General features: G+C 43.7%; 1 protein-coding gene and 1 long non-coding RNA gene across 3 annotated transcripts in view; one reads left to right on the forward strand and one right to left on the reverse strand.

Moving 5' to 3' along the window:
- LOC141166866 (uncharacterized) overlaps positions 1–27,919 on the reverse strand; it is a 100,411-nt gene that overhangs the window by 32,191 nt on the left and 40,301 nt on the right. The window contains exon 3 of one of the 2 annotated variants that reach the window (XR_012251355.1): positions 12,491–12,579. The exons of the other annotated variant lie outside the window; for it this stretch is intronic. This is a non-coding gene — a long non-coding RNA (uncharacterized lncRNA). Of the gene's footprint in view, positions 1–12,490; positions 12,580–27,919 lie in introns of those variants that run through there. 2 annotated transcript variants of the gene reach the window in all.
- LOC141166863 (tumor necrosis factor receptor superfamily member 10B-like) lies at positions 91–27,578 on the forward strand. Its single transcript, XM_073654014.1, has 9 exons — positions 91–285; positions 1,097–1,196; positions 4,536–4,667; positions 8,296–8,410; positions 9,663–9,745; positions 10,212–10,301; positions 10,613–10,632; positions 20,284–20,395; positions 24,628–27,578. Exons 1-9 carry the CDS (start codon positions 187–189, stop codon positions 24,909–24,911), a joined length of 1,035 nt encoding a protein of 344 aa, XP_073510115.1. The 5' UTR covers positions 91–186; the 3' UTR covers positions 24,912–27,578.

A 27,919-nucleotide genomic window follows, 5' to 3' on the forward strand; every position in this document is an offset into this window, starting at 1 on the left:
TAATAAATGATTCATGATGGAATGCACCTCGTTGTTTGTAGATTGTTTTGACCGTTTATGTCCTGTGTAATTTTATCTTTTTATTTTCCCTTTTAGTTCCTCATTCTTTTATGCACAGCAGGCCAGGCTGTGTTTTTTACTTCCTGGTGATATGTAATGTAATTGTAGTAGCAACCGAAGCCTCACATGCTTGTGTCCTTACAGGTCAATATGCGGTTCCTTAGGAGTTATTTTTGTGACCTTTGGCCGGCACTGACCATTAGATGCTCCATTGTACTCTACCTGGTGAGTAGCTCATGCACGTTTTTTGTTGGTTAGTTAGTATGGCTCGTCGGGCATTTTGGTGTTCCGTCTTGTTATGAAGTTATATATTCCTTGCAAATTTATGTTATTTTATATAATTCCACCAAAGTTCTGGCATCACTAGTAGTGAAGAGTACTGCTTCAGATTTTCTAGTGCCGGTGATTGCCTTTTTTTGCAACACAACAAATCCACATCTCTTCAACATTTGGAAACTAATTCTATATCACTTTTTCACGATTCAATGAAAATCACGTGCAACTGCGGCTATTGATATTAATATTGCTGGTAATTAGTTTTGCTGACTGTTGAGGTCTTTCTACATGAGTTGTTTTTCTACGATTAGCCTTAGACTTTTTCTATCTATAGTTTATTGTATTGATTAATCCAGATTTGGAACTTTCCAAAATATTTTGCTGAGCTCTACTTGCTTGGTATTTGGCACTACAGGCATACTTTTCTCCTCTGACCCTTGATGTCAAACGTTTGGGATCATTTTTCACTTTGTCCATTCTTCTCTTAACCTGTCGTCTACGTTCCTCCTGACTTTTATTCAGAGAACTTCTTGGTTTATTTGTTCAGATGAAAGATCTGGATACATTGGTCCATAGAAAAATTTCTCTACGTTCTCCATCCAGGCTGCAAGATCCCAGTTTAAAGAATACAACACCCGTGATTAACACTAAATTGCCCACACTGTTGATGTGGACCCTCACATGCGTCCAATAGAGCCCATAATAGACGATAAGAGCATTGCATAGTTGATCTATTCATGATCAGATTTCCACTTTACAGGTGAATAGCATAGGATGTAAGCCACAAGTCACACAAGAACTGCTGCGTAATGGTTCGTACTATATGAACGGGAAGATTGTGTGTCTGAAATGCCCTGCAGGTAAGAATAATGCTGTATTGGATTCTACGTTGTAAAGCTTATACCACTGTACTGTATACTGCATTATGTTTGGGTCTGATTGTAGCTAAAAGGTCCAGCTGTCCTGGATCATGAAGAATCCTTTCAATCTAGAAATGGAACCTTTGTTCACTAGAGCTTATAATCTTAGAAGACCCCCTTGTACAGTGTAAGTTTGCCCACTGACAAAGACATGAACAGTGTATAATTTTAAGGGTAGGTTAATTTTAACATTGAGAGATAGAATATCCAAAAAAAAATCAAGACCATCACATTCTTTAAATTAGATACAATTTTTTTTTGCATTTTGCAGTGAGAAATAAGTATTTGATCCCTCTGGCAAACAACACTTAATACTTGGTGGCAAAACCCTTGTTGGCAAGCACAGCAGTCAGACGTTGTTTGTAGTTGATGATGAGGGTTGCGCACATGTCAGGAGGAGTTTTGGTCCACTCCTCTTTGTAGATCATCTCTAAATCATTCAGATTTTGATGGCTGTCGCTTGGCAACTCAGAGCTTCAACTCCCTCCATAAGTTTTCTATGGGATTAAGGTCTGGAGACTGGCTAGGCCACTCCATGACCTTACTGTGCTTCTTTTTGAATCACTCCTTTGTTTCCTTGGCTGTATGTTTTGGGTCATTGTCTTGCTGGAAGACCCAGCCACGACCTATCTTCAATGCTCTTACTGAGGGAAGGAGGTTGTTGGCCAAAATCTCGCGATACATGACCCCATCCATCTTCCCTTCAGTATGGTGTTTTCGTCATGTTCCCTTTGCAGAAAAGCACCCCCAAAGTATAATGTTTCTACCACCATGCTTCACGGTTGGGACGATGTTCTTAGGTTGTAGTCATCCTTCTTCTTCCTCGAAACACGGCGAGTTGAGTTATTGCCAAATAACCCAATTTTTGCCTCATCTGACCACAGCACCTTCTCCCAATAACTCACAGAATCATCCAGGTGTTCATTGGCAAACTTCAGACGGGCCTGCACATGTGCCTTCTTGAGCAGGGGGACCTTGCGGGCACTGCAGGATTTTAAACCTTTAAGGTGTAATGTGTTACCAATGGTTTTCTTGGTGACTGTGGTCCCAGCTGCCTTAAGATCATTAACAAGTTCCCCCCATGTAGTTTTAGGCTGATCTCTCACCTTTCTCATGATGGATACCCCACGAGGTGAGATTTTGCATGGTGCCCCAGATTGATGTCGATTGACAGTCATTTTGTATTTCTTCCATTTTCTTACTATTGCACCAACAGTTGTCTCCTTCTCACCCAGCGTCTTACTTATGGTTTTGTAGCCCATTCCAGCTTTGTGCAGGTCTATGATCTTGTCCCTGACATTCTTAGAAAGCTCTTTGGTCTTGCCCATGTTGTAGAGGTTAGAGTCTGACTCATTAATTGAGTCTGTGGATAGGAGTCTTTTATACAGGTGACTATGTAAGACAGCTGTCTTTAATGCAGGTAACGAGTTGATTAGGAACGTCTAACTGGTTTGTAGGAACCAGAACTCATAATGGTTTGCAGGGGATCAAAATACTTATTTCTCACTGCAAAATGCAAAAACAATTATCTAATTTATACAATGATTTTCTTGATTTTTTTGGGGGATATTCTATCTCTCAATGTTAAAATTAACCTACCCTTAAAATGATAGACTGTTCATATCTTTGTCAGCGGGCAAACTTACAAAAACAGCAAGGGATCAAATACTTATTTCCCTCACTCTATATGGACATCATAAAGGGGATTCTGGGTTGTCAATTGCCTGGAGCCAAAGTAGAAACTGCTAGAAAAAGCAGCAACCACTCTGGTGGTCCCAACTTTTCAATGTATTTGATGGATGACCCTTCACTTGATGTTACTACATCAAATGCAGAAAAAGAAATGTATGGAAAACTGAAGCTTAAGAGAAGATGTCTTAATGACACACTTTAAAGACCACCATACACATTATTAAAGTCGGCCTAACTTGCCTATTTCGGCAGGACTGACCGATCATCTGATGTGTGTGGGGACAGGTGTAATTTAAGCTCCCTATCTTTTTGTTTTTAGAGGAGACAAGCTGCCACCAGAGGTGTCCATCAAAATTTCTCTCCTGTCTCCATTGAGAACATATGATTGCATGGTTAAGCCAGGAGCTCATTTACATGGTGGAGGTGGCATCCCGGGAGATGGCTTTCTCCCAAACAAGCATTCGTTCGACAGCTGTCTCATGTGTATGGCCAGTCCGATTTTAGACTGCCGATCGTATTGCTCTACCGGAGATAAGCCCGGGAAGAGATGTCTGTGGACAGATTTCTCATACAGGATTTCTCAGGAGCACCCGGCAGAACAAGTGTCCTATGTGTGGGAAAGTTGCTTGAGATAGCTGTCAGCTGAACTATTGGCATTGTTAAGAGGAGACAAGTTACCACCAGAGGGGTCCAGCAAAATTTCTCTTCTGTTTCCGTTGAGAACATATGATTGCGTGGTTAAGCCAGGAGCTCATTTTCATGGTGGAGGTGGCATCCCGGGAGATGGCTTTCTCCCAAACAAGCATTCAATCGACACCTGTCTCATGTGCATGGCCAGCTTAATGCTTTAAAGACCCATACACATTAGACTAATGTCGGCCAAACATGCCAATGTCGACAGGTTCGGCCAACACTTTAATGTGTATGGGGGCATTTCCTAACTGATTTCAGGGGAGATGTCGATTGGACTTGTCCGATTTTGGACTGCCGATCATATTGCTCTACCGGAGATAAGCCTGGGAAGAGATTTCTTTGGGCAGATTTCTCATACAGGATTTCTCAGGAGCACCCGGCAGAGCAAGTGTCCTATGTATGGGAAAGTTGGCTGAGATGGCTGTCAGCTGAACTATCGGCCGAAGCATTGTTCGGCAGACAGCCATCAAATGTGTATGGCCCGGCTTAAGAGGTTTTACCATGATATCTGTAAAATAGGAGCTTGTTGATGACTGAGAATCCCACAAATTCTGGGAACTTTGCTCTTCAGTGCCTCCACCGAATGGAGCATGTGCGCCACCGCTCTATTATCTACCTATGGGACCACCAGTACAATGCCACTCCACTCAGAACCCCATTCTCAGAATCTGTGGGCGTCCCAGCAGTGAAGCCCCCAGTCATTAACAAGTTAAGACCTTTTTTTATGAATAGGTGATAACTTGCTACCTTCGTACAAGCCTTCTTTAATATATATCGTTACTTCATATATTTTATTTTTCAGGTTGAAGCTACAGAATAAATGTCATAAATATGTGTTGTCATTGATCAGAAATATCCTGTCCAGTGGTCTATAAAAAGTTCTCTCCATTTTAGGATACTTTGTGAGGAAAGACTGTGTGATATCTTATACACAGGGATTATGTCAGATGTGTAATCCCGGGGTGAATTATAGTGAACATGAGACGGGCTTGAATAGTTGCCTCACTTGTACCAAATGCCGTGCAGGTAAATACCGTTAAGTTAAGAGAGTTGTGTATTATGTCTAAAATAGTTTTTATGTAGTTTGTTTTTTAACAAACTACATAAATCAAAAGTAAGGTGAATATAAGAAAAATGAAAATATATTGTATGTTCTCCGAGAAATGTATTTCTTTCTCCACTTATGAGCCATTTCTCCTCCCACCTGCCAAGAATTTCATCATTCACTCTGAAAAAAAGTTAAAATCAGTCTTGGGCAAGACTCAAGAGATCAGATTACAGTTGACTATTAAAATCTGTAGGAAAGGGATGAGTGAATGAGAAGGAGAGTAAGAGAGGCAGAGAAACACGCACACAGATGATTTTACTGATTTTTAGTGAGTTTTTATCTCACCCCAGAGCTAGATTCACAACTACATTGCTCCTGTATAATGTCTTTCATGCTACTGCAGCTTCTGAGCATGATATGTGCTACATAGAGACAGGAGAGCAGGGATCCCTTATGTCTGTGTGTGTGCAGTGTATGGGAGACATCATAGCTGATAGTCTCCACCTACTAGCTCAGAGACAACTGAAAATTTGAGATCGAGCTTTCACAGAGGAATCTTATGAACAAATGCAGGATTCAAGTCAAATAATAGTCGGATATAGTCTTATTCCTCACACAATGACTATTTGTTCTAAAAACTCACCTGAAATTACTTTAAGCCGATGTCAAATAGTAAGAGACAATTTGCAAAATATTACACTATGAGTGGATGCAATGTAAATAAGTGCTAACGCATAATAATAGTACTAATTATGGTATTAACCCAAACATGTTATGACCCTAAAATTGGGATGCAATCGAGATTATAAGTAGAATAGACTGGGCACCATAGCAAACTTTTAAGAGCGGCCTCAACACACCTCGCCTAAACGCACAGTGAAACCACTTCTAATATCACAGGTGTCATGTAGAGGCGCCCATCTACCCCACTGAAGTTAAGTTGTGTAGGAGGTTTTACAGCTGTCCATGATGTCTCTAGAACACACACATGTCAAACTCTGGCCCGTGGGCCAAGTCTGACCTGCAGGGTGATTATATTTGGCCCCTGACACCAGAACCACCACCGCTATGTGGGCCCCATTATTCTGTATGGAGGACTATGTGGGGACATTATACTGTATGGAGGACTATGTGGGGCCCATTATACTGTATGGAGGACTATGTGGGGCCCATTATTCTGTATGGAGGACTATGTGGGGCCCATTATACTGTATGGAGGACTATGTGGGGCCCATTATACTGTATGAAGGACTATGTGGGGGCCATTATTCTGTACGGAGGACTATGTGGGCCCCATTATTCTGTATGGAGGACTATGTGGGGGCCATTATTCTGTATGAAGGACTATGTGGGGCCCATTATTCTGTATGGAGGACTATGTGGGGCCCATTATACTGTATGAAGGACTATGTGGGGGCCATTATTCTGTACGGAGGACTATGTGGGCCCCATTATTCTGTATGGAGGACTATGTGGGGGCCATTATTCTGTATGAAGGACTATGTGGGGCCCATTATTCTGTATGGAGGACTATGTGGGGTCCATTATTCTGTATGGAGGACTATGTGGGGCCCATTATTTTGTATGGAGGACTGTGTGTGGCCCCTTATCCTGTATACTGGTTGGCCCACGACTTTGTCCAAGTTTTTCATTTTGGCCCTCTGTGTGTTTTAAGTTTGACATCACTGATCTAGAAGAATTATTGTGACCTCTTCCAATGCCAGCAACTGCATTATGGGCCATCCGGGCAACTTGGACCCCCCTGAGCTCCACTATAGCTGCTATACAGGTAGTTTTGCTCCTGGCAACAATTGTAGTATCAACAGACATTAGTTGTGCACTCATTATAGACCACAAGAACAAAGAATAGCTCAAGGAACTAAGCTAATAATATAATGTAATATGTACTGAAAGTAAGACAGATATAGTAACAACGAGGGGGGTAAGGAGACAAAGGAAACTCGAGGGAAATTTGGAAAACTCATAGCCAGGAGCATTATTGCATTAGGTGAGTAGATTAGGACTATAGGGTCTGGTTTACTGTTAACCCAATGCAAAAAGTTTGGGGAGTTTCCAAAAGTGTTCCAAGGGAGGCATAGAGTAAAGATATGGTATGATTAGTGTGATTCAGAGGCTATTAAGTCTTTGATGCAGCAATTCACACAGAATGAGAAGTTTTCACCAAAGACCTTCAAAATCTTGGTAAACAAATTGCCTTGCTATGACCAATTGCCTTTTCTACAAGAGAATTGGGACCAGGTAATAAGTACAACACAGCTGTCTCCAAACATTTTCGGACAGCAGCGGAACATAGAGCGTTTTAGAGGTCAAAAATCTTCCAAGGTGCCCTTCCTAAAGGGAGAGGGCACCTTGGCATTTCCAACAGATGTGGCACATTGTGCCATTGGCAGCATTACAGAGCCACAATGTGGAAGGAACCATGTGTAAAAAAGTAATGAGAAAAGAAGGAATACAAAATGGGAATGAATTGTCAACGAGAAGATTGGCTCTAGAGAAAGATCTTTACAAGGGTGAGAAGTACAACCAGTGTCAGACTGAAGAACATTGGGCCCACCAGAGGATTTGATTCTGAGGACCCACCTTTCTCCCCCACTCAAGAGCCCCATAGCAGCTGCAAGGTTTGCACTATGTACTCTCCTGAAGAAGAAGCCAGGGCCCACCGGAGGATTCTCCAGTTCTCTGGTGGGCCAGTCCAACCCTGAGTACAACTATGGCAAGTTTTGTTTGTGCTGAAGGATGTGTTTTAGAAATGTAGATATTTTGCAACTTGTAATGTGAGGTTGACAAGTTTTGATAACCAACTAAGGTAAAAACTACACTAGACAATATATACTTATTGATACATTAATTGTAATATTATTACAATTATGCTATGAGTTCAATCGTGCTATGAGTTTGCTGTAAGGCGATGTCCACACGGAGTCTTTTTGCTGAGTTTTTGGAGCAGAAACTCTAAAGTTTTTGAGGAGTTTTGAGATTAGGAGAAGGATTTGGAGAGTAGTTTCTGCTCAGTTTTGCTCCAAAAAATTCCTTGAAAAATTCAGTGTGCACATAGCTAAATAGTCTGTTACTATCTGACTTATTAGGAAACTGGGGTAATTGACTTGTTGAGGACAGGTTGTGTTTAATAGAGATGTACAACGGGTCAGTCCCCACAATGGTGCATCAATGTGACTTGACGTTCTTAATTCTGACCAGTATCAGACTGAATAACATTGGGCCCACCAGAGGATTTGATTCTGAGGGCCCACCTTTCTCCCCCACTCAAGAGGCCCATAGCAGCTGCAAGGTTTGCACTATGAACTCTACTGAAGGAAAATCCAGGGCCCACCGGAGGATTGTCCGGTTCACCGGTGGGCCAGTCCAACCCTGGTTCTGACTTCCCTGGTGATTTCAAGCTTGTGATCACAAGACGTGGACTACAATTGTTGTAACCTGATGATGTTTGCCTGGACTGCCTTAGACTAAACAATTACTGCTGTGATGGATCTGATGATTATGGTATGCATCTGAAGATGACTTTTTTTTTATGAAAGACCGGATTCTAATCTTGGTAGTTCTTCCTCTTGTTGCATGTGATCACAGATCAGGAGGAAATATCACCTTGTAACATCACTAAGAACACGGTTTGTCAGTGTAAGAATGGAACCTACTGCCCCACAAATTCCACATCTAATCAGTGTCTTCCGTGCAGATCAAGGTATGTGGAAGTGTTAAGAAATGATGTGACCCCAGCATATATCCAGACATACAGTAGGATTAGTATCTGTATGGGGTCATTATTAAGTATGGATATGGAGTCAGAGCTAGTTATGTGTAAAATCAGCTTAGAAAAAAAATCATCCGTGGTTAATATTGGCTAATTAATTTATTAACTTTCATAGGAATTTAGAAATGTTAATAATATGAATATATTTTGTATTCTCTCAGTCTATGGCCCATATTTATTTTAAAAAAAAAAAGGACTACAATGATCGTAGAAACAAATTGCAGCTCCCTACACCCGCAAAATAAGTCTTCCTCTGGTGCTCGGTGCCAAAAGTGAAAGCCTTCAATCCAGTAGGAGAAAGAAACAGGCACGCCATCTTCCTTATAAAGTAATCCAATTTATTTCTTCACTGCATATAAAACCATAATGGACACAAATGTGCAGACAACTGACGCGTTTCGGAATTTATATTTGCTTACTCCAAGCTCGAAACGCGTCATTGTCTGTACATTTGTGTCCGTTATGGTTTTATATGCAGTCCAGTGGGCGGTGCAAATCAGTGATTGACAGCTATCGCTATGTGAATACATGATGCTCGTACAGGAAAGGCTGTCAGTTGGTGTTTTGCAACCTTTTACGTATTTTTGGAGAGCAATCAGAAAAATGAATGTGATCTCCAAGGAAATGGTGTTTAGGCCACGGTTATTAGGAAAATTAAAGGGGTTGTCCACTTTCAGGAAAGTGGGTCCAAAACTCTGTAAAATATCTAAAATAACAAACTCGGCAGGTACTCAACCTCCCTGGGTCCCCGCCACTGTTACGGGCCCAGTGTTTTGACTGCAGCAGTGACATCAAGTACTACCACTCCAACCAGTCACTGAGCTCTGAGTTGTGCTGAGGTTGATAGCACTCACCACTGAACTTAGTGACTGGCTAGAAAGGTGGTGGCGTGATGTCACCACTACAGCCAAAACACCAGGACAGGAGCAGTCGCTGGACCTCAAGGAAGGTAAGTTATGAGTTTGTTATTTTTGGTATTTTACAGTGTTTGGGACCCACTTTCCCGAAAGTGAACAATCCCTTTAAGTTACAAGGTGCATAGTGTACTGCAATTCTACTCCTGCTCATTTCAGAGAGGTCTAAGCATGAAAAATGTTAGGTGTGTGCCTGTAAAGATATTTAGCCCAAGTATGCCACTAAATATTGGCCATTGTCTATAGTCTTTTTTTTCTGTTGTTTTTAGTTGCCCCAAGGAGCAGGTTTTACAGCAAACCTGTAATTCCACCTCTGATATTGTGTGTGTTCCAATAATACCTAATCCAACAGGTAAGACAAATACTAGAAATGTCAAATATCTTCCTGGTATACAAAATACTTTTTAAAAAAATAACACATCAAGAGGATTCCGATGAGAGTCGACCCAAGGGCAAGAAACTCTCCTGCTCTTCCGGGAGAGCTCCCCATTCTTCAGGAGTCTCAGACGTTGGGTTGGCAAGGATAGGGTGAAGACGAACATGGTGACATTCCGTGTATTAATTCATTGTTCCCCAAAGGGTTCTGAATAATCTTTGCTGGTATAGTTTTAAAAACCATCTCTATTGACACCTAGTGATGAGCGATTCTGCCAAAATTCCATTCAAACAGTTTGCTCGAATTTGACCTGGAAATTTGATTTTCATCTAGAAAAATCTGATTTTTTTTTGTAAAACTCAAGACAAATTAATTTCACCTTGAACCAATTCACTCATCTTTATTGACACACGTGATTTCTAATTGTGCCATTCTCTTTCAGTTTACATGGTGGTGTCTTTTGGTATCCCGGTGACTATTGTACTTATTATCGCCATCGGTGCCTGGTTCTTCTGTAGGAGATCCGGGGATGGTAAGTGTCTGGTGGAACATCAAAATGTATATTATAATATAACTGGGAGAAATGGACTACAGGCTGTAACTTTCCAGCTTTCATGAAACTACAACTCCCAGCATATCACTAACAGTGAGGTAGTACCACTAGCTGCAGTAGTGTCATGGGCCGAAAAGAGCATTAAGGCCATGTTCACATGTTCAGTATTTTACATCAGCATCTGTAAGCTAAAAGCATTCATCAAAGTGTTTATGCCAGTTGTAAACCTTTTTGTGTCTTGTCTTGTGTCACCGTAGAAAAATTCTACTCATGATTTTTTTTTTTTTCAGGATTAAAATGGATACCAAAAGTAAGTGAAAAAGCCGCCCTGCAGCATCATCTATTCTAATGACTCATGTGAGGTCTCAGTATCTTTATTTTTACATAATGTGAACAGTAACTGACTTAGTGAAGTTACATAACAATGCACATCCTCTTTATCGTTACACTTGCCGACCACAGTCATTAAACGGCCACCAATCGGCTACACTCAAGCGATCGTCGGTCCTTTAATGCCGTGTTTAGACAGGCCGACAGGACTCTACAGTATGTGCACAGAGCGAACGTTACTAAGATCTTTCTGTGAGAAGAGAATATCATTGTTATCTGCAGCACATTTTTTGATAACACAGGATGGTGTGCTGAAGATAACAAAGATTTTGCTACCTTCATGAAAGTCTCAGTCACCCAGTGAATGAGTGTATTGCTGGTTTCTTGGGTGATGGCCACCATGTTTACATAAGCCGCTAACATGAGTTCTAACGATCTATCGCGATTATCGGCCCATTTAAATGGGTTTTTACCCTGTCTTTGTAGGTGGTTAGAATATTGTCAGTAATTCACTAAGAACTTTAATTGCTGCAATGGTCAAGTACTGACAGAACAATGGAGCTGTCACACTCCACACTGCCAGAGGTTGTGCATCACAGATCCCCTACTATTGTCCCCTTCAATTGATTTAGTACATACATGTCAGACTCTGGCCCATGGGCCAAATCTGGCCCGCAGAGTGGTTTTATTTGGCCCGTGACACCAGAACCACCACCACTACGTGGGGCCTATTGTTCTGTATGGAGGACTATGTGGGGCCCATTATTCTGTATGGAGGACATAGTGGGGCCCATTGTACTGTATACTGGTTGGCCTTATAGTGGTGTTTCATTAGGGTCACCATAGTAAAGATATTGTCATCTGATATTGCTGGGCTCAGGGGCGTCATTAGCACCAGAAGATCCGGTGCTCCCGCAAGTGCCACTTTGAGCTGTGCGTTGTCGACAGGACACCAATACATTTTGATCCTATGGTACATGGGCTGCTTGCCCTTCAACTCTTCATCTTGTAGGCAGTGGGCTGCTGTAGACCTGAGGCGTAATAGGCGTCGGTGTCCTGGTGCAGGTGGCACAATGACATCAGTACCAATGTGCTCTTGTGGAAGAGAACTTGATAACTGTCGATATGAGGGGAGAATAGCTTAAATATAAACTTTATTTTCCTGGGGGTTGCTGAACCCTGGGTTGTATTATTACTGTAACAGGCACTAATGGAGCAATGCTCCTAGATGGGGCACTAATATAACATGATTACTGGAGGGAGCACTAATGGGGCATCATTACTGCAGGGGGAACTGATAGGGCATTATTACTGTAGGGAGCACTATTCCTGGAGGGGGCACTGTTTTGAAAGGGTTATTACCAATATCCCTGGTGGTCTAGGAGATTATCAACAAAGGCTCATTCAGATGCTTTTTTTCTGCCCACTCCTCCATAAAAACACTATCAGACTCCTCTGGTCGTTGCTCTCCTCTCCTGAGAATACAGGGATTGGGTATTTAAACATAAGGTGATCAATTCTGTTCTCCCCCAATATCATCAGTTGACAGAAAGTCAGGAGGACCCCATAACACAACGCAACATGGGAGACTTATTACTGCTTGTGAAAACTTATTAATGGCCTCAATAAGTAGGCAGGCCGGTTATTTATCGGCTGGGTGGGAACCATCATGCACCAATCCCCTCACACTATACATAGTAGCAATTTAAGCTTTAATATAAAAAATACAGTGCTTGTAAAAAGAAAAAAATAAGGAGACAGAGAGAGGCAGAACAGTTATACAATTAAAAGGGTGAAATAACAGAAAATACGGAAACATTTCTGTCTATAGTTGTTCTTCTGTTTCCTTGAGGGTAGAGAATGTTTATGGATCACACTCGGCTCTGCTGACTCCCAGCAAGTGAGTCCTTTCATGTTCCAGGATGGCCTATATTTTAATAGGGAAATACAAGTTCTGTAACTGGATTGTGGGCTAATAAGGTGGCAAGTACATTGCATATTAAATAACTTGTTTTCTTTCATCCCTCCCCCCCTTCCTATGGTAAATTGGGGTGCCCCAGTTTGGCTATAGTGGACCATGTGCCCAACCAGGCCAAAGTATCAGGAATGAAACATTCTGAGTTCCCGTTAGCCTCCACGCAGATTTTAAGGCCCTTTGTTCAGAGTTAATCATGTAAATGTCATTAGTTTCTGAATGTTACAGCCATGGCCAAAAGTGTTGGCACCCTTGAAATTGTTACAGAAAATGAAGTATTTTTCCCAGAAAATTATTGCAATTACAAGTGCTTTGCTATAAACATGTTTATTTCCTTTTGTGTGTATTGGAACAACACAAAAAAAAACTGAGAAAAAAAGGCAAATTGGACATAATTTCACACAAAACCCCCAAAATGGGCCGGACAAAATTGTTGGCACCCACAGCTTAATATTTGGTTGCACACCCTTTGGAATAAAATAACTGCAATCAATCGCTTCCCATAAGCATCAACAAGCTTCTTACACCTCTCAACTGGAATTTTGGACCACTCTTCTTTTGTAAACTGCTCAAGGGGTCTCATATTTGAAGACACCTTCTTCCAAAAGCAATTTTAAGATCTCTCCACAGGTGTTCAATGGGATTTTGATACGGACTGCTTGCTGGCCACTTCAGAACTCTCCAGTGCTTGGTTTCCATCCATTTCTGGGTGCTTCTTGAAGTATGTTTGGGGTCATTGTCCCTGTGACGCAAACCCAGCTTTCTGACACTAAGCACTACATTGCAACCCAAAATCCTTTGGTAATCTTCAGATTTCATGATGCCTTTGTAATGCACACGCCCGGGCTGAGTGGCGTGTGCGTGTGTATGTAGTGATTCCACTGTGCCATGAACCGGAGAGTGCCTGGAGGGGCGTAACTAAGTATCTGCCCTGATCCGACCAAGGTCGCACGACGGCATACGACGCCAGTGCACCAGGGAGGAACCGAGCAGAGGAACCAGGGTCTACTCCAGGTCAGACTCCGGACACGGCTGTTGACCCACACCAGGGAATACAGGAACAGGCAGACTAGAGCGCATGCTGGGTAGGGTCCAGTACAGACTGGGAGACAAATTCGAAACCGCAGACGCGGTGGACAGGGCAGAGCAAAGCGAAAACCGCAGACGCGGTGGACAGAGCTGAGCAAAGCGAAAACCGCAGACGCGGTGGACAGAGCTGAGCAAAGCGAAAACCGCAGACGCGGTGGACAGAGCTGAGCAAAGTGAAAACCGCAGACGCGGTGGACAGAGCTGAGCAAAGTGAAAACCGTAGACGCGGTGGACAGAGCTGAGCAAAGCGAAAACCGAAGACGCGGTGGACAGAGCTGAGCAAAGTGAAAACCGCAGACGCGGTGGACAGAGCTGAGCAAAGTGAAAACCGTAGACGCGGTGGACAGAGCTGAGCAAAACGAAAACCGCAGACGCGGTGGACAGAGCTGAGCAAAGCGAAAACCGCAGACGCGGTGGACAGAGCTGAGCAAAGCGAAAACCGCAGACGCGGTGGACAGAGCTGAGCAAAGCGAAAACCGCAGACGCGGTGGACAGAGCTGAGCAAAGCGAAAACCGCAGACGCGGTGGACAGAGCTGAGCAAAGCGAAAACCGCAGACGCGGTGGACAGAGCTGAGCAAAGCGAAAACCGCAGACGCGGTGGACAGAGCTGAGCAAAGCGAAAACCGCAGACGCGGTGGGGACAGGGCTCTGTTCCCACGGAACAGACTAGAAGGGAAAGGCAGAACCAGATACCCACAGGGTACTTGCAGAGAAGTAGCGAGTGGACCACAAACTCACAAACGGAAGTACAGTGACAACGAGCAGGAGTTAGGTACGAGTTCAGACTCTGCAGAAAAAGGGAAAGTATGGACATAGAGAAAAACAAAACAGGCTAGGAGAGTATTCAGACAAGAACAGACACAGCAGCAAGATACAGGAGCGGGTCTAGGTAAGCGGCCCCTATAAGGCGGAACGAACAGGCAGGAGCGAGTTCACACAGGCCTGGAAATACAGCCTCCAGGATAGGCAGAAGACAACAGACTAGAAGATAATACAGACAGGACACAGTTCAGACACGGGAACTGATACAGAAGGCAGGAAACATAAACGGGACCTGGCATATCAGAGACCAAAGGCCAACTGACAGAACACAATGCTCAGGCCGGGATTCATTGGAGCAGCTGGGTTAAATACCAGATGACAGACAGCAATAGGCTGAGGACGCACAAGGGGTGTGCCTACAGCAGGTACAAAAAGCAGTAAGTGATCGGGCGCCGCCCTTAAGCAGCAGACACAGAGGCAAACAGACAGCATGGAGGGAAGCCAGGCTAGCAAACTGGACTGGAGATCAAGTGCGCGCTCTTGCACAGTTGGAGATGGACCACTATGCAAGGACGCCGCCAGGTATGTTACAGTACCCCCCCCCCCCTTACGCCCCCTCTTCTTCAGGCCTGCCAGAATGTTCCGCAGGGAATTTGAGGGCCAATCCTTTACTTCAAGGAGATCACTTCCACTGTCCACCGGAAAAACTGGTCTCCTCTGGGTAGCTAGGATGCTACCTCCTATCCAACCATCCTCAGCAACAGACGAAACGGGTGGAGTACCAGGAATAGCACACAAGGAAGTCTCTCTCCACTTATTATCAGGTAGCACCCCAGAGGGTTCAGGAGACAACTGGAAGCCCTCCGCCGGGTTGGAGGGGTGCAGAGACTCGGGGGTAACCTCTGCTTCGGGGTACATCTTGTCAAGCTCACAGGATGAAATGGGCGAGGTATTAGGTACAAGGTGTAGAAAAGTCACTGTCTCTTTGTTATCAGGTGGTACCCCGGAGGATTCAGGAAACAACTGGGGGTCCTCCTCCAGGTCGGAAGAGTGCAGAGACTTGGGGGTAACCTCTGCTTCGGAGTACACTAGGTCGGACTCACTGGAAGAAGCGGGCGAGGTATCAGGTACCGAGTATAGGAGAGTCTCTGTCCATTCGCTATCAGGTAGCACCCCGAAGGGTTCAGGAGACAACTGGAGGTCCTCTGCCTGGTTGGAGGGGTGTAGAGACTCGGGGATAACCTCTGCTTCGGAGTACACTAGGTCGGACTCACTGGAAGAAGCGGGCGAGGTATCAGGTACCGAGTATAGGAGAGTCTCTGTCCATTCGCTATCAGGTAGCACCCCGAAGGGTTCAGGAGACAACTGGAGGTCCTCCGCCTGGTCGGAAGGGTGTAGAGACTCGGGGGTAACCTCTGCTTCGGAGTACACTAGGTCAGACTCACTGGACGAAGCAGGCGAGGTATCAGGTGCAGAGTATAGGAGAGTCTCTGTCCATTCGCTACCAGGTAGCACCCCAAAGGGTTCAGGAGACAACTGGAGGTCCTCCGCCTGGTCGGAGGGGTGTAGAGACTCGGGGATAACCTCTGCTTCGAAGTACACTAGGTCGGACTCGCTGGAAGAAGCGGGCGAGGTATCAGGTACCGAGTATAGGAGAGTCTCTGTCCATTCGCTATCAGGTAGCACCCCGAAGGGTTCAGGAGACAACTGGAGGTCCTCCGCCTGGTCGGAGGGGTGTAGAGACTCGGGGGTAACTACCACTTTGGGGTACCCATTGTCAGGCTCACAAGACGGAGCGGACAAAGTATCGAGTACCGGGTGTAGAGAAGTCTCTTTCCATTTGTCATCGAGTGGTATCCCGGAGGATTCAGGAGGCAACAGGGGGTCCTCCGCCAGGTAGTAGAGGTGCACAGACTCTGAGGTAATCACAGCTTCGGAGCATCCTTGGACATGCACACTGGTTAAAGTGGGTGAAGTATCTGATGCCGGATGCAGGAAGTTCTTCTGTGTGGAGTCTGGATGGGCAGTAGTCTCTTCGGGCAGGAGAACTGGTGCACTACCCACGCACATTACCCGTTGGGGCTTCTCCGGGATACAGGGAGATGAAGCTTCAGTAGGGACTTCAAGGTTGGGGTCAGGAGGTCTCAGGGAGGACAGACCCTGGCGTGACGGCTTGCCTCTACGTCTAGCACGTCTAGACTGCCTCTTGAGGTTGGGAGAAGTATTCCGGAGAGCGTAGTCACCCTGTGAGGATTCTGGGTGCGCAGTAGTCTCATTGGGCTGGAGGACTATTGCGCTACCCACACACATTACCCATCGGGGCTGCTCCGGGATATTGGGAAGTGAAGCTTCAGCAGGAGCCTCCGGGTTAGGATCATCGAAGACCATTAGAAAGGCCACCAGGAAGGCCATTATGTCCAGGACGATAGGATCCTGTGTTTCCCATAGGGGGTTGATCCATTCCAAGGCATCACCCGCTAGGTTAGACATAATGAATCCCACCTTAACCCGATCGGTGGGAAAACAAAGAGGGTAGAACTTGAAGTGTAGCATGCATTGCTCCACAAATGCACAACTCTGTCTTGGATCCCCATAGTAACGTGGCTTATCCGCAGGAACGAGAGCTGATAGATCCATCTGGACGGGTGCGTAATTCGCCTGGAACTAGCTAGAGAAAAAAAATAATTATTTATTTTTAATGCACGTATTCGCTGGAAAACGTCTCAGAGAGCGAAGGCCGTGGGGCTCAACGGGAACCATGGCCTGAGCATGCTGTAATGCACACGCCCGGGCTGAGTGGCGTGTGCGTGTGTATGTAGTGATTCCACTGTGCCATGAACCGGAGAGTGCCTGGAGGGGCGTAACTAAGTATCTGCCCTGATCCGACCAAGGTCGCACGACGGCATACGACGCCAGTGCACCAGGGAGGAACCGAGCAGAGGAACCAGGGTCTACTCCAGGTCAGACTCCGGACACGGCTGTTGACCCACACCGGGGAATACAGGAACAGGCAGACTAGAGCGCATGCTGGGTAGGGTCCAGTACAGACTGGGAGACAAATTCGAAACCGCAGACGCGGTGGACAGGGCTGAGCAAAGCGAAAACCGCAGACGCGGTGGACAGAGCTGAGCAAAGCGAAAACGGCAGACGCGGTGGACAGAGCTGAGCAAAGCGAAAACGGCAGACGCGGTGGACAGAGCTGAGCAAAGCGAAAACCGCAGACTCGGTGGACAGAGCTGAGCAAAGCGAAAACCGCAGACGCGGTTGACAGAGCTGAGCAAAGCGAAAACCGCAGACGCGGTGGACAGAGCTGAGCAAAGCGAAAACCGCAGACGCGGTGGGGACAGGGCTCTGTTTCCACGGAACAGACTAGAAGGGAAAGGCAGAACCAGATACCCACAGGGTACTTGCAGAGAAGTAGCGAGTGGACCACAAACTCACAAACGGAAGTACAGTGACAACGAGCAGGAGTTAGGTACGAGTTCAGACTCTGCAGAAAAAGGGAAAGTATGGACATAGAGAAAAACAAAACAGGCTAGGAGAGTATTCAGACAAGAACAGACACAGCAGCAAGATACAGGAGCAGGTCTAGGTAAGCGGCCCCTATAAGGCGGAACGAACAGGCAGGAGCGAGTTCACACAGGCCTGGAAATACAGCCTCCAGGATAGGCAGAAGACAACAGGCTAGAAGATAATACAGACAGGACACAGTTCAGACACGGGAACTGATACCGAAGGCAGGAAACATAAACGGGACCTGGCATATCAGAGACCAAAGGCCAACTGACAGAACACAATGCTCAGGCAGGGATTCATTGGAGCAGCTGGGTTAAATACCAGATGACAGACAGCAATAGGCTGAGGACGCACAAGGGGTGTGCCTACAGCAGGTACAAAAAGCAGGAAGTGATCGGGCGCCGCCCTTAAGCAGCAGACACAGAGGCAAACAGACAGCATGGAGGGAAGCCAGGCTAGCAAACTGGACTGGAGATCAAGTGCGCGCTCTTGCACAGTGGGAGATGGACCACTATGCAAGGACGCCGCCAGGTATGTTACAGTCTTGCACACAATCAAGGCACCCAGTGCCAGAGGCCGCAAAACAACCCCAAAACATCTTTGAACTTCCACCATATTTGATTGTAGGTACTGTGTTCTTTTCTTTGTAGACCTCATTCCGTTTTCGGTAAACAGTAGAATGATGTGCTTTACCAAAAAAACTCTATCTTGGTCTCATCTGTCCAGAAGACACTTTCCTAGAAGGACTTTGGCTTCCTCACGTATATTTTGGCAAACTGCAGTCTAGATTTTTTATGTCTCTATGTCCTCCTCGGTCTCTAGCCATAGCTTTTCATTTCATTCAAATGTCAATGGATAATTTGCGCTGATACTGATGCACCCTGAGCCTGCAGGACAGCTTGAATTTATTTGGAACTTGATTGAGGTTGCTTATCCACCATCCAGACTATCCTGCGTTGCAACCTTTCATCAATTTTTCTCTGCCGTCCACATCCAGGGAGATTAGCTACGGTGCCATGGGTTGTAAACTTCTTGATTATGTTGCGCACCATGGACAAAGGAACATCAAGATCTCTGGAGATGGACTTGTAACCTTGAGATTGTTGATACTTTTCAACAATTTTGGTTCCCAAGTCCTCAGACAGTTCTCTTCTCCTCTTTCTGTTCTCCTTTCTTAGTGTGGCACACACAGACACACAATGTAAAAAACTGAGCCAACTTCTCCCCTTTCTATCTGGTTTCAGGTGTGATTTTCATATTGCCCACACCTGTTACTTGCCACATGTGAGTTTGAACCAGCATCACGTGCTTGAAACAAAGTTGTGAAATTATGTTCAATTTGACTTTTTTCTCAGTTTTGTTTGTGTTGTTCCAATACACACAATGAAAATAAACATATGTATAACAAAACATGTGTAATTGCAATCATTTTCTGGGGAAAACACTTCATTTTATGTAACAATTCCAAGGGTGCCAACACTTTGTCAGGACTGTATATTCCTAACATTATATTTTAATATTATATACACTTGTAAGGGTAATTTTGATCTGGGACTTTTGATCCGTGATTTTTTGTGGACATTTGGTTCATCAAAAAAGATGGTGCGTGCACATGCATCAAAAACGCATGTAATCTGCATCTAAGTATGTCAATAAGATTTTGTCAAAGCCAAATACCAGGTAGTATACAAAAACAAAGCAGCTTTATTTAGAGCATGACATACCAAAAGAAGACAAAAACACAATAAAAAAAAAACCCTGCAAGTGACCCAATTTAAATAATATTTGCAGAAATGGTGCAAAAATTCTGCAACAACAAAAATACGCCAAAAGCTCATCGTGGGAACGTAGCCTTCCAATCGTTATCATTCAATTCACCCATCTTGTTGGATTTTTTTTTCAGAGGATGAAAAGAACTGGCTGTATCATTGGGTGAAAACAATCTAACTCAGCCTTTGCAATCTGCAATATTGTTTTCACCCCTGACTAACAATCATTCATTGGCCCACTTTTGTCTTAGGCGTATGGGGTCTTAAAATATAAAAATCATAATAAATTTGGACCCCCAGTTCTCCATATATTTAATGTACTGTGCAATCGTGCAGAATTAATCTCCCCACTATATGTTCTAGCTGCATTACCCTGACCGCCCGGTCTCTTCTAATTTTCAAAGATTTCTATACCTTTTGGTACATTTTGGATTATTTTCCCATTTATTTCCTGCACTTAGATATAAACTCCTATATGTGTGTGTACAGTGACTGACGGATATGAACTGTATCTGACAGATATTCACCAAGCATGTAAAACATTATGAGACTACAGAGGCGAACGCACAGGAACAGTTTCTACCACAAGAATACAAACTTTACATGACAATTGATATCAGAGAAGAAGAAGGTAAGATGCAAATTAAAATTGTGCCTATATTTCAACCCATTTCACATCTCTTCTGCACTTATACACTGTGTGCAGAATTATTAGGCAAGTTGTATTTTAGAGGATTATTTTTATTATTGATCAACAACTATGTTCTCAATCAACCGAAAAGACTCATAAATATCCAAGCTTAATATTTTTGGAAGTTGGAGTGGGCTTTTTTTCGATTTGGCTATCTTAGGAGGCTATCTGTTTGTGCAGGTAACTATTACTGTGCAGAATTATTAGGCAACTTAATAAAAACCAAATATAATCCCATCTCACTTGTTTATTTTCACCAGGTAAACCAATATCAGTGCACAACATTTAGATGTAAACATTTCTGAGATGCAAAAACAAAATCCCAAACAATTAGTGATCAGTATAGCCACCTTTCTTTATGATGACACTCAACAGCCTCCATCCATAGATTCTGTCAGTGGCTTGATCTGTTTTCAATCAATATTGCGTGCAGCAGCCACCACAGCCTCCCAGACACTGTTCCGAGAGGTGTACTGTTTTCCCTCCCTGTAGATCTCACGTTTTATGATGGGCCACAGGTTCTCTATGGAGTTCAGATCAGGTGAACAAGGGGGCCATGTCATTATTTTTTCTTCTTTTAGACCTTTACTGGCAGCCACGCTGTGGAGTAGTTGGATGCATGTGACGGAGCATTGTCCTGCATGAAAATCATGTTTTTCTTGAACGATACCGACTTCTTCCTGTACCACTGCTTGAAGAAGTTGTCTTCCAGAAACTGGCAGTAGGTCTGGGAGTTGAGCTTCACTTTATCCTCAACCCGAAAAGGTCCCACAAGTTCATCTTTGATGATACCAGCTCATACCAGTACCCCACCTCCATCCTGCTGGCGTCTGAGTCGGAGTGGAGCTCTCTGCCCTTTACTGATCCAGCCTCTGGCCCATCCATCTGGCCCATCAAGAGTCACTCTCATTTCATCAGTCCATAAAACCTTTGAAAAATCAGTCTTAAGATATTTCTTGGCCCATTCTTGACGTTTTATCTTATGTTTCTTGCTCAAAGGTGGTCGTTTTTCAGCCTTCCTTACCTTGGCCATGTCGCTGAGTATCGCACACCTTGTGCTTTTTGATACTCCAGTAACGTTGCAGCTCTGAAATATGGCAAAACTGGTGGCGAATGGCATCTTGGCAGCTTCACGCTTGATTTTCCTCAATTCATGGGCAGTTATTTTGCGCCTTTTTTGGCCAACACGCTTCTTGCGACCCTGTTGGCTATTTGCCATGAAACACTTGATTGTTCGGTGATCACGCTTCAAAAGTTTGGAAATTTCAAGACTGCTGCCTCCCTCTGCAAGACATCTCACAATTTTGGACTTTTCAGACCCCGTCAAATCTCTCTTCTGACCCATTTTGCCAAAGGAAAGGAAGTTGCCTAATAATTAAGCACACCTTATATAGGGTTTTGATGTCATTAGTCAACACCCCTCCTCATTACAGAGATGCACATCACCAGATTTACTTAATTGGTAGTTGGTTCTCAAGCTTATGCAGCTTGGAGTAGGACAACATGTATAAAAAGTATCATGTGATCAAAATACTCATTTGCCTAATAATTCTGCACACAGTGTACGTTTAATCCCTTCCTGTAAATGGACATCTTAACCTTGAAGGGGATGTCCAGGCTTGGGGTTCAAGTCTGCAGTTACTCTATGTGACTGCAGACTTGTGAATCCTCACATTGCGCAGTGTGCTCACTGTCAGGATTCTCCGGTGATGAAAGCGGCAGTCATGTGGCTGAAAGTATACAATCTGCATACAAGGGGTTATGTGCCGAATAGACGTGTAGGCCTCTTTCAATACAAGTGAATTTAGCAAGGCCGGACACGTCCGAATGTGGCCGAAAGTATGCAAATACTTGCGGTCACATGACCGCCCACTTCCAGCACTGCATCAGAGGATCCTGACATGACCACTCCTAAGACATACCGTGACTGCAGACTTTAACCTCAAGCCTGGACAATCCCTTTAAGGCTGGGGCTGACGATTTTGGTTTCACAGCCAAAAATCGTTTTGCGCAGCTTTATGCATTGCAGCGTAATGCAGGTTGATGGGGTCACATTGCAACCTCCAGGATACAGCAAAAAGATTGGAACCAGTCGGATATTTTGCATATTCATTGTCACAGTACCATGAGGGTCACTTTGCAAACTCTATTCACTTGCATTACCCTGCGATATTAACAGCTGCGGAGAGCAATCTTTGGTGGCGCTGGAGTCGCCATTCAGTCCCAGCCTAATGGGTTTCTCCTTTGCAATCCCTTCCTTGATGATTGTCCCTCTGTGTTGTGACTCCCAATGATTGTCTGAATTCATAGAATCATAGAATGGTAGAGTTGGAAGGGACCTCCTGGGTCATCTGGTCCAACCCCCTGCTCAATGCTGGATTCACTAAATCATCTCAGACAGATGTCTGTCCAGCCTCTGTTTGAAGACTTCCATTGAAGGAGAACTCACCACCTCTCGTGGCCGCCTGTTCCACTCATTGATCACCCTCACTGTCAAAACGTTTTTTATAATATCTAATCTGTATCTTCTCCCTTTCAGTTTCATCCCATTGCTTCTAATCTTTCCTTGTGCAAATGAGAATAAAGATGATCCTTCTACAGTGTGACAGCCCTTGAGATATTTGTAGACAGCTATTAAGTCTCCTCTCAGTCTTCTTTTTTGCAAGCTAAACATTCCCAAATCCTGTAACCGTTCCTCATAGGACATGGTTGGCAGACCGGTCACCATTCTGGTCGCTCTTCTCTGAACTTGCTCCAGTTTGTCGATGTCTTTTTTAAAATGTGGTGCCCAAAACTGGACACAGTATTCCAGATGAGGTCTGACCAAAGAGGAGTAAAGTCCGATAATGACTTCACGTGATCTAGACTGTATGCTTCTGTTAATACATCCCAGAATTGTATTTGCCTTTTTTGCTGCTGCATCACACTGTTGACTCATGTTCAGTCTATGATCTATTAGTATACCTAAGTCTTTTTCACATGTACTGTTGCTTAGCTCTATTCCTCCCATTCTGTATATGCTTTTTTCATTTTTATTGCCCAGATGTAGTACTTTGCGTATTTCCCTGTTAAAAACCATTCTGTTGGTTGCTGCCCACTGCTCCAGTTTATTTAGGTCTTTTTGAATCCTCTCTCTCTCTTCTCTAGTATTAGCTATCCCTCCTAGCTTTGTGTCATCAGCAAATTTAATCAGTTTACCCTCAATTCCTTCATCTAAATCATTGATAAAGATGTTGGACAACACAGGACCCAGGACGGAGCCCTGTGGTACCCCACTTGAGACATTCATCCAGCTGGATGTGAAGCCATTTACGACCACTCTTTGAGTCTGATCACTGAGCCAGTTATAAATCCACCTAACAGTTTTTACAGTTTGTAAAAAGATAGTTTTAAGTTGGTCCATGGACTTTCTATTGAGTCTGTACTCAGCTGTACTGTGGATGATTTCCTCAGTACAAATAATATTGTGGGTTAGTTAATTGAGTGACAAAATGTTCGAGTGGTGGAGAAAGGTTGAACTTGATGGACCCAGGTCTTTTTTCAACCTATGAAACTATGTACTCATGCGGAAGCTGAGTGTTTTTGAGCTATTGGGAGTCTCAGAACCCAAATAATTACTGTACCTGTCTAAAACACTTCTGAAAAACAACTGATTTGAAATTTAAAAAAAAACAAAACAAAGCAAAACGATAATTACTTTTTAAAGTAAACACTATTAACCTGCAGATATAGGGCTAATCCGGAAGGTAATAGCATTCCAATGTTATCCAGCTATAGTACTGAAAGTCCGGATACTGGGAGAAAATGAGCGTCATTCCTCCCACTAGCCTCCGGCTTTCAGTCATAGAGGTGCGGCCGGCATAGCTTTCAGTCACTGCTCAGTACATAGTGAGCAACAGTTGTATCCACGCTCCAACACTCACTGACAGCCGGCTCAGCACTGATACTCATCTTGGGAACTTAGCCTTAAATTTCCCTGCAGCGCCACCGCAATTAATAATTAAATATTATACAATTCATGTAGAAAGGGGGTCCCGTGTAATGAACATATTTGTGCTGGTAAAAAAACTATGTACACTAATCATTGTACTGATGACATCATTCCTTCCTTCTCCTGTGATTATCTCCTGATACTAGAACCTCAGATAACACATTTTGTTTTGTTTTTTTAGTCATTTCCAGAACTTTCTGTATTTTTGTGGACTTGGTGCCTTCACACATATTTGAGAAATTCGTTCTAGAGCTGGGACTGAGAAACAGTGATATTGATCTCATAAAACAGGACAGCAGTGCCACCGAAGAAAAGCATTACGCCATGTTGTCTCTACTGAGCCAGAAGCAAGGATTTCATGTGAACATCTGGTTGAGCAAACTGGACTTCATTAAATTGGGAAAAGTGGCGCAAGAAATATCTACTAGATTGATTGAGGAGGAATTGTTTGAGAGGTCGATTTAGGACCTATTTAGACAGGTCGATAATTGGGAACATCATTTCCCGACTATCAGCTTGTCTACACAGGTCGGCAATCATCTCCATAAATGAACAAATGCTTGTTCGTTGGGCCTATTGATTTTTAAGCTGGCTTAAAAGTCATCTTTCTTGGCTGTACATTGTCAGTATGTGTAAACAGGAGATGTGCTGCCATTGCCATGATATTCTGTGCGCACAGAACAATCATTTTAATGATCGTTCTGTGCACATAGAACAGTGGTTGGTCTAAACAGACCACAGACCTAGTACAAACAGGTCTAAACAGACCATTAAATGACCACCGATCGGTTTGCATGTAGCTTGATCGCCTATTTAATGGCCCTGGTCGTCCAGTATACATTTTCCCTTTGACTTGAACCTTATTTATTTTTAGTTTTAATAAAAAAAAGTAATCAAGAAAAATCATAGAATACCATTATCCCCTCTGAAAAAAAAAAAAAAAAAGATTTTCTGGATGAAAATCTAACAATTTTTTGTACACTCGCCTGACACCATACACTGTCCAGCTGACCTAAAACTGGACATGTAGCCATAAAAATGACATTTTACAAAATGCTGCAACGTGTAAGGGCCCATGCACATGATATTCTTGTGTGCTGTGCCACTACGGCAGCACAATAGATTTATACCTGTATATCTATAATATAGATCCATAGGAATTTTTTGATGATCAATACTTTTACCAGCATGATGGATACCATGTCCCAAGGCAAAAGTGATACGTGGCTTGAGGAACAAAATATTAAAATTTTGGGTTCATTCCCAGGAAACAACTCAGATCTCAATCCCATTGTGTCATGATTCCTGTTGTCCTTCTACAGTTTGACAACTAGTGGCCGCTATTGTTCACTTGTTAAATGTGCTGCAATTTCACTCCTTACCACTGGAGGCTGCTATTGTGTTCTGCAATTGCCCTTTTCTAAGATTCTGAACCTGTGGAATCCATCTTGTTTTCTGTTTGGGCCTACTTAAAGCCACATCGATCTTTCATACATTGCTTGAGTATTGTGTCTAGCTGTTTAGTTTAGTTCCAGTCTCCAGCTCTGAACATTCTTACCCAGACTGTTCTTACCTATCTACGGATTGTTTCCTACAACTCCTTTGCTAACTCCAAGGACATCTACTACCACTTGTTGTGCCTGCTCATGCTCCTTCGGCCACTGGATTCCAACAGTGCTACTCCAGTATCATAACGTTGAGAACCTGTGGTCAATCCTCAAAAAGCTGGAGGACAAACAAAAACACAGAAATTGTGATAAACTCCAAGCACTGATGAGACTAGAATGGACGGTCAGCAGTCAGGATTTGACCCAGAAGCTGATATCCAGCTTCCGGGGCGAAGGGTAGAAGTCTCGAAAAATAAGGGTCAACACTAAAATATTAAGGCTTTGTATAAACTTGATGAATTTGTCAAAATAAAAGTGTAAAAACTTATGAAATGCTGATAACTGTACCCCAGTAACTGTAGAACTATCAGACTAAAAGATCTGAAAACGATGAAGCAGCAAAGTGTGACAGCCAAAAATTGTGTCAGTCTCAAAACTTTTGGCTACTACTTTATACTCTTCAACATTGAAATTGCAAAACCAAGAAGGAAAAGTCATGGAGTTATGGAGATCGCAGGATGGACGGACATGTTAATGAAATGCATATGGTGACAAAACAAAAGTTAAAAACATCTCAAATTATTGAGTACTAACTATGGGCGCCACACACAGACATCCCTCACTTACAGCCTTGGCTGCTATCAATGAGATTAATGGTTGTTGGTGGAATGTTCTGTCTCACTGATTGCACTTGGGAAAATCATCAAGATCCGCTGCTGGCAGCTTCCTGTGCAGTTGCCAATCAATGATGTCCCAGATGTACTCGATGGGAGACAAGTTTGGATACACTGCAGACCATGGTAGCATGTTTAGGCCACACAGACTGTCGCAGTAAGGCCACATTTGCACGTTCAGTATTTGGTCAGTATTTTACATCAGTATTTGTAAGCCAGGAGTAGAGCAATCAGAGAAATAGTATAATGGGAAAACAAGCACCACTTCTGCATTTCTCATGCCCTTGGTTCTGGTTTACAAATACTGATGGAAAACGTCTCCTGAGACATTTGGAAAAATGGCCGTACCACTGGTTCTACCAACAAAGCAATGTAACACTGAGCTGTTAAGTGTACCTGGAGTGAAGACAAGAAGGATCCGACTACTGAACATTATCCCACTCCTCACTACACTCCCCAGAGAAGGACCAGTGAGACATTTCCTTCGTGAAGGCCTCTTATGGTGTTGCCCACATGGGCTCCAGACCAATCTCCGACTATTATTGTGTCCGAAAGAACAGCAGGACTCATCGCTGAAGAGGATGGACCTTCATTTCCGTCTTGTTCCGCACCACGATAGCCTTTGAGAGCAGTGATGTGAGGTCAATGTTCTGAAAATGTTGTTAACGTTTTTTCATCATTTGCAAATCAGTAACACGTCGATCCATACGGTGATGTCCATCATTCCACGACTTTTCCTTCTTGGTGTTGCAATATTAATGTTTAGGAGTGTACCTAAAAATTAACTTCATTTATCTCAAATTTTGTTTGTTGAATGTAGAAAAACATTAAATGAAGTACAAAAAGAGTAAGTTGTGTTACTAAGGCCGGGTACGAACGTCTCTGATATATGGACCATGCTTGGATTGCAATACCAAGCGAGTCTCCTGAGTCCTGACCTGAATGACAGTAACTGCTTCATAGCAGGAGACCTATGGTAAGGCTGCGTATTGATCCGAGCATTGGCCACATATGAATGTGTGAACTTGGCCTTAACCATAGACCTATGAAGCTAGATAAAAGCCTTTGGCAGCTTATATCCGAGAGCTCTGCTTCTCTCTCTGACAGAATTGATCAAAATTTCAATTTCGAGGTAAAATCTGCATTCAGTGAAGACAGATTTTCCCATTAGGGTACGCTCACATTAGCATAT

Source organism: Phyllobates terribilis, unplaced genomic scaffold, assembly GCF_046119375.1.
Source record: "Phyllobates terribilis strain yellow unplaced genomic scaffold, ASM4611937v1 Scaffold_11__3_contigs__length_659146591, whole genome shotgun sequence".
Classification (NCBI taxonomy): domain Eukaryota; kingdom Metazoa; phylum Chordata; class Amphibia; order Anura; family Dendrobatidae; genus Phyllobates; species Phyllobates terribilis.

Bases quoted from the DNA above. Each gene is read 5' to 3' on its own strand.
- LOC141166863 (XM_073654014.1), top strand. From the start codon at position 187: ATGCTTGTGTCCTTACAGGTCAATATGCGGTTCCTTAGGAGTTATTTT. The intron at 286-1,096 runs GTGAGTAGCTCA...TCCACTTTACAG, and splicing joins GCTCCATTGTACTCTACCTG to GTGAATAGCATAGGATGTAA. The intron at 1,197-4,535 runs GTAAGAATAATG...TCTCCATTTTAG, and splicing joins GTGTCTGAAATGCCCTGCAG to GATACTTTGTGAGGAAAGAC.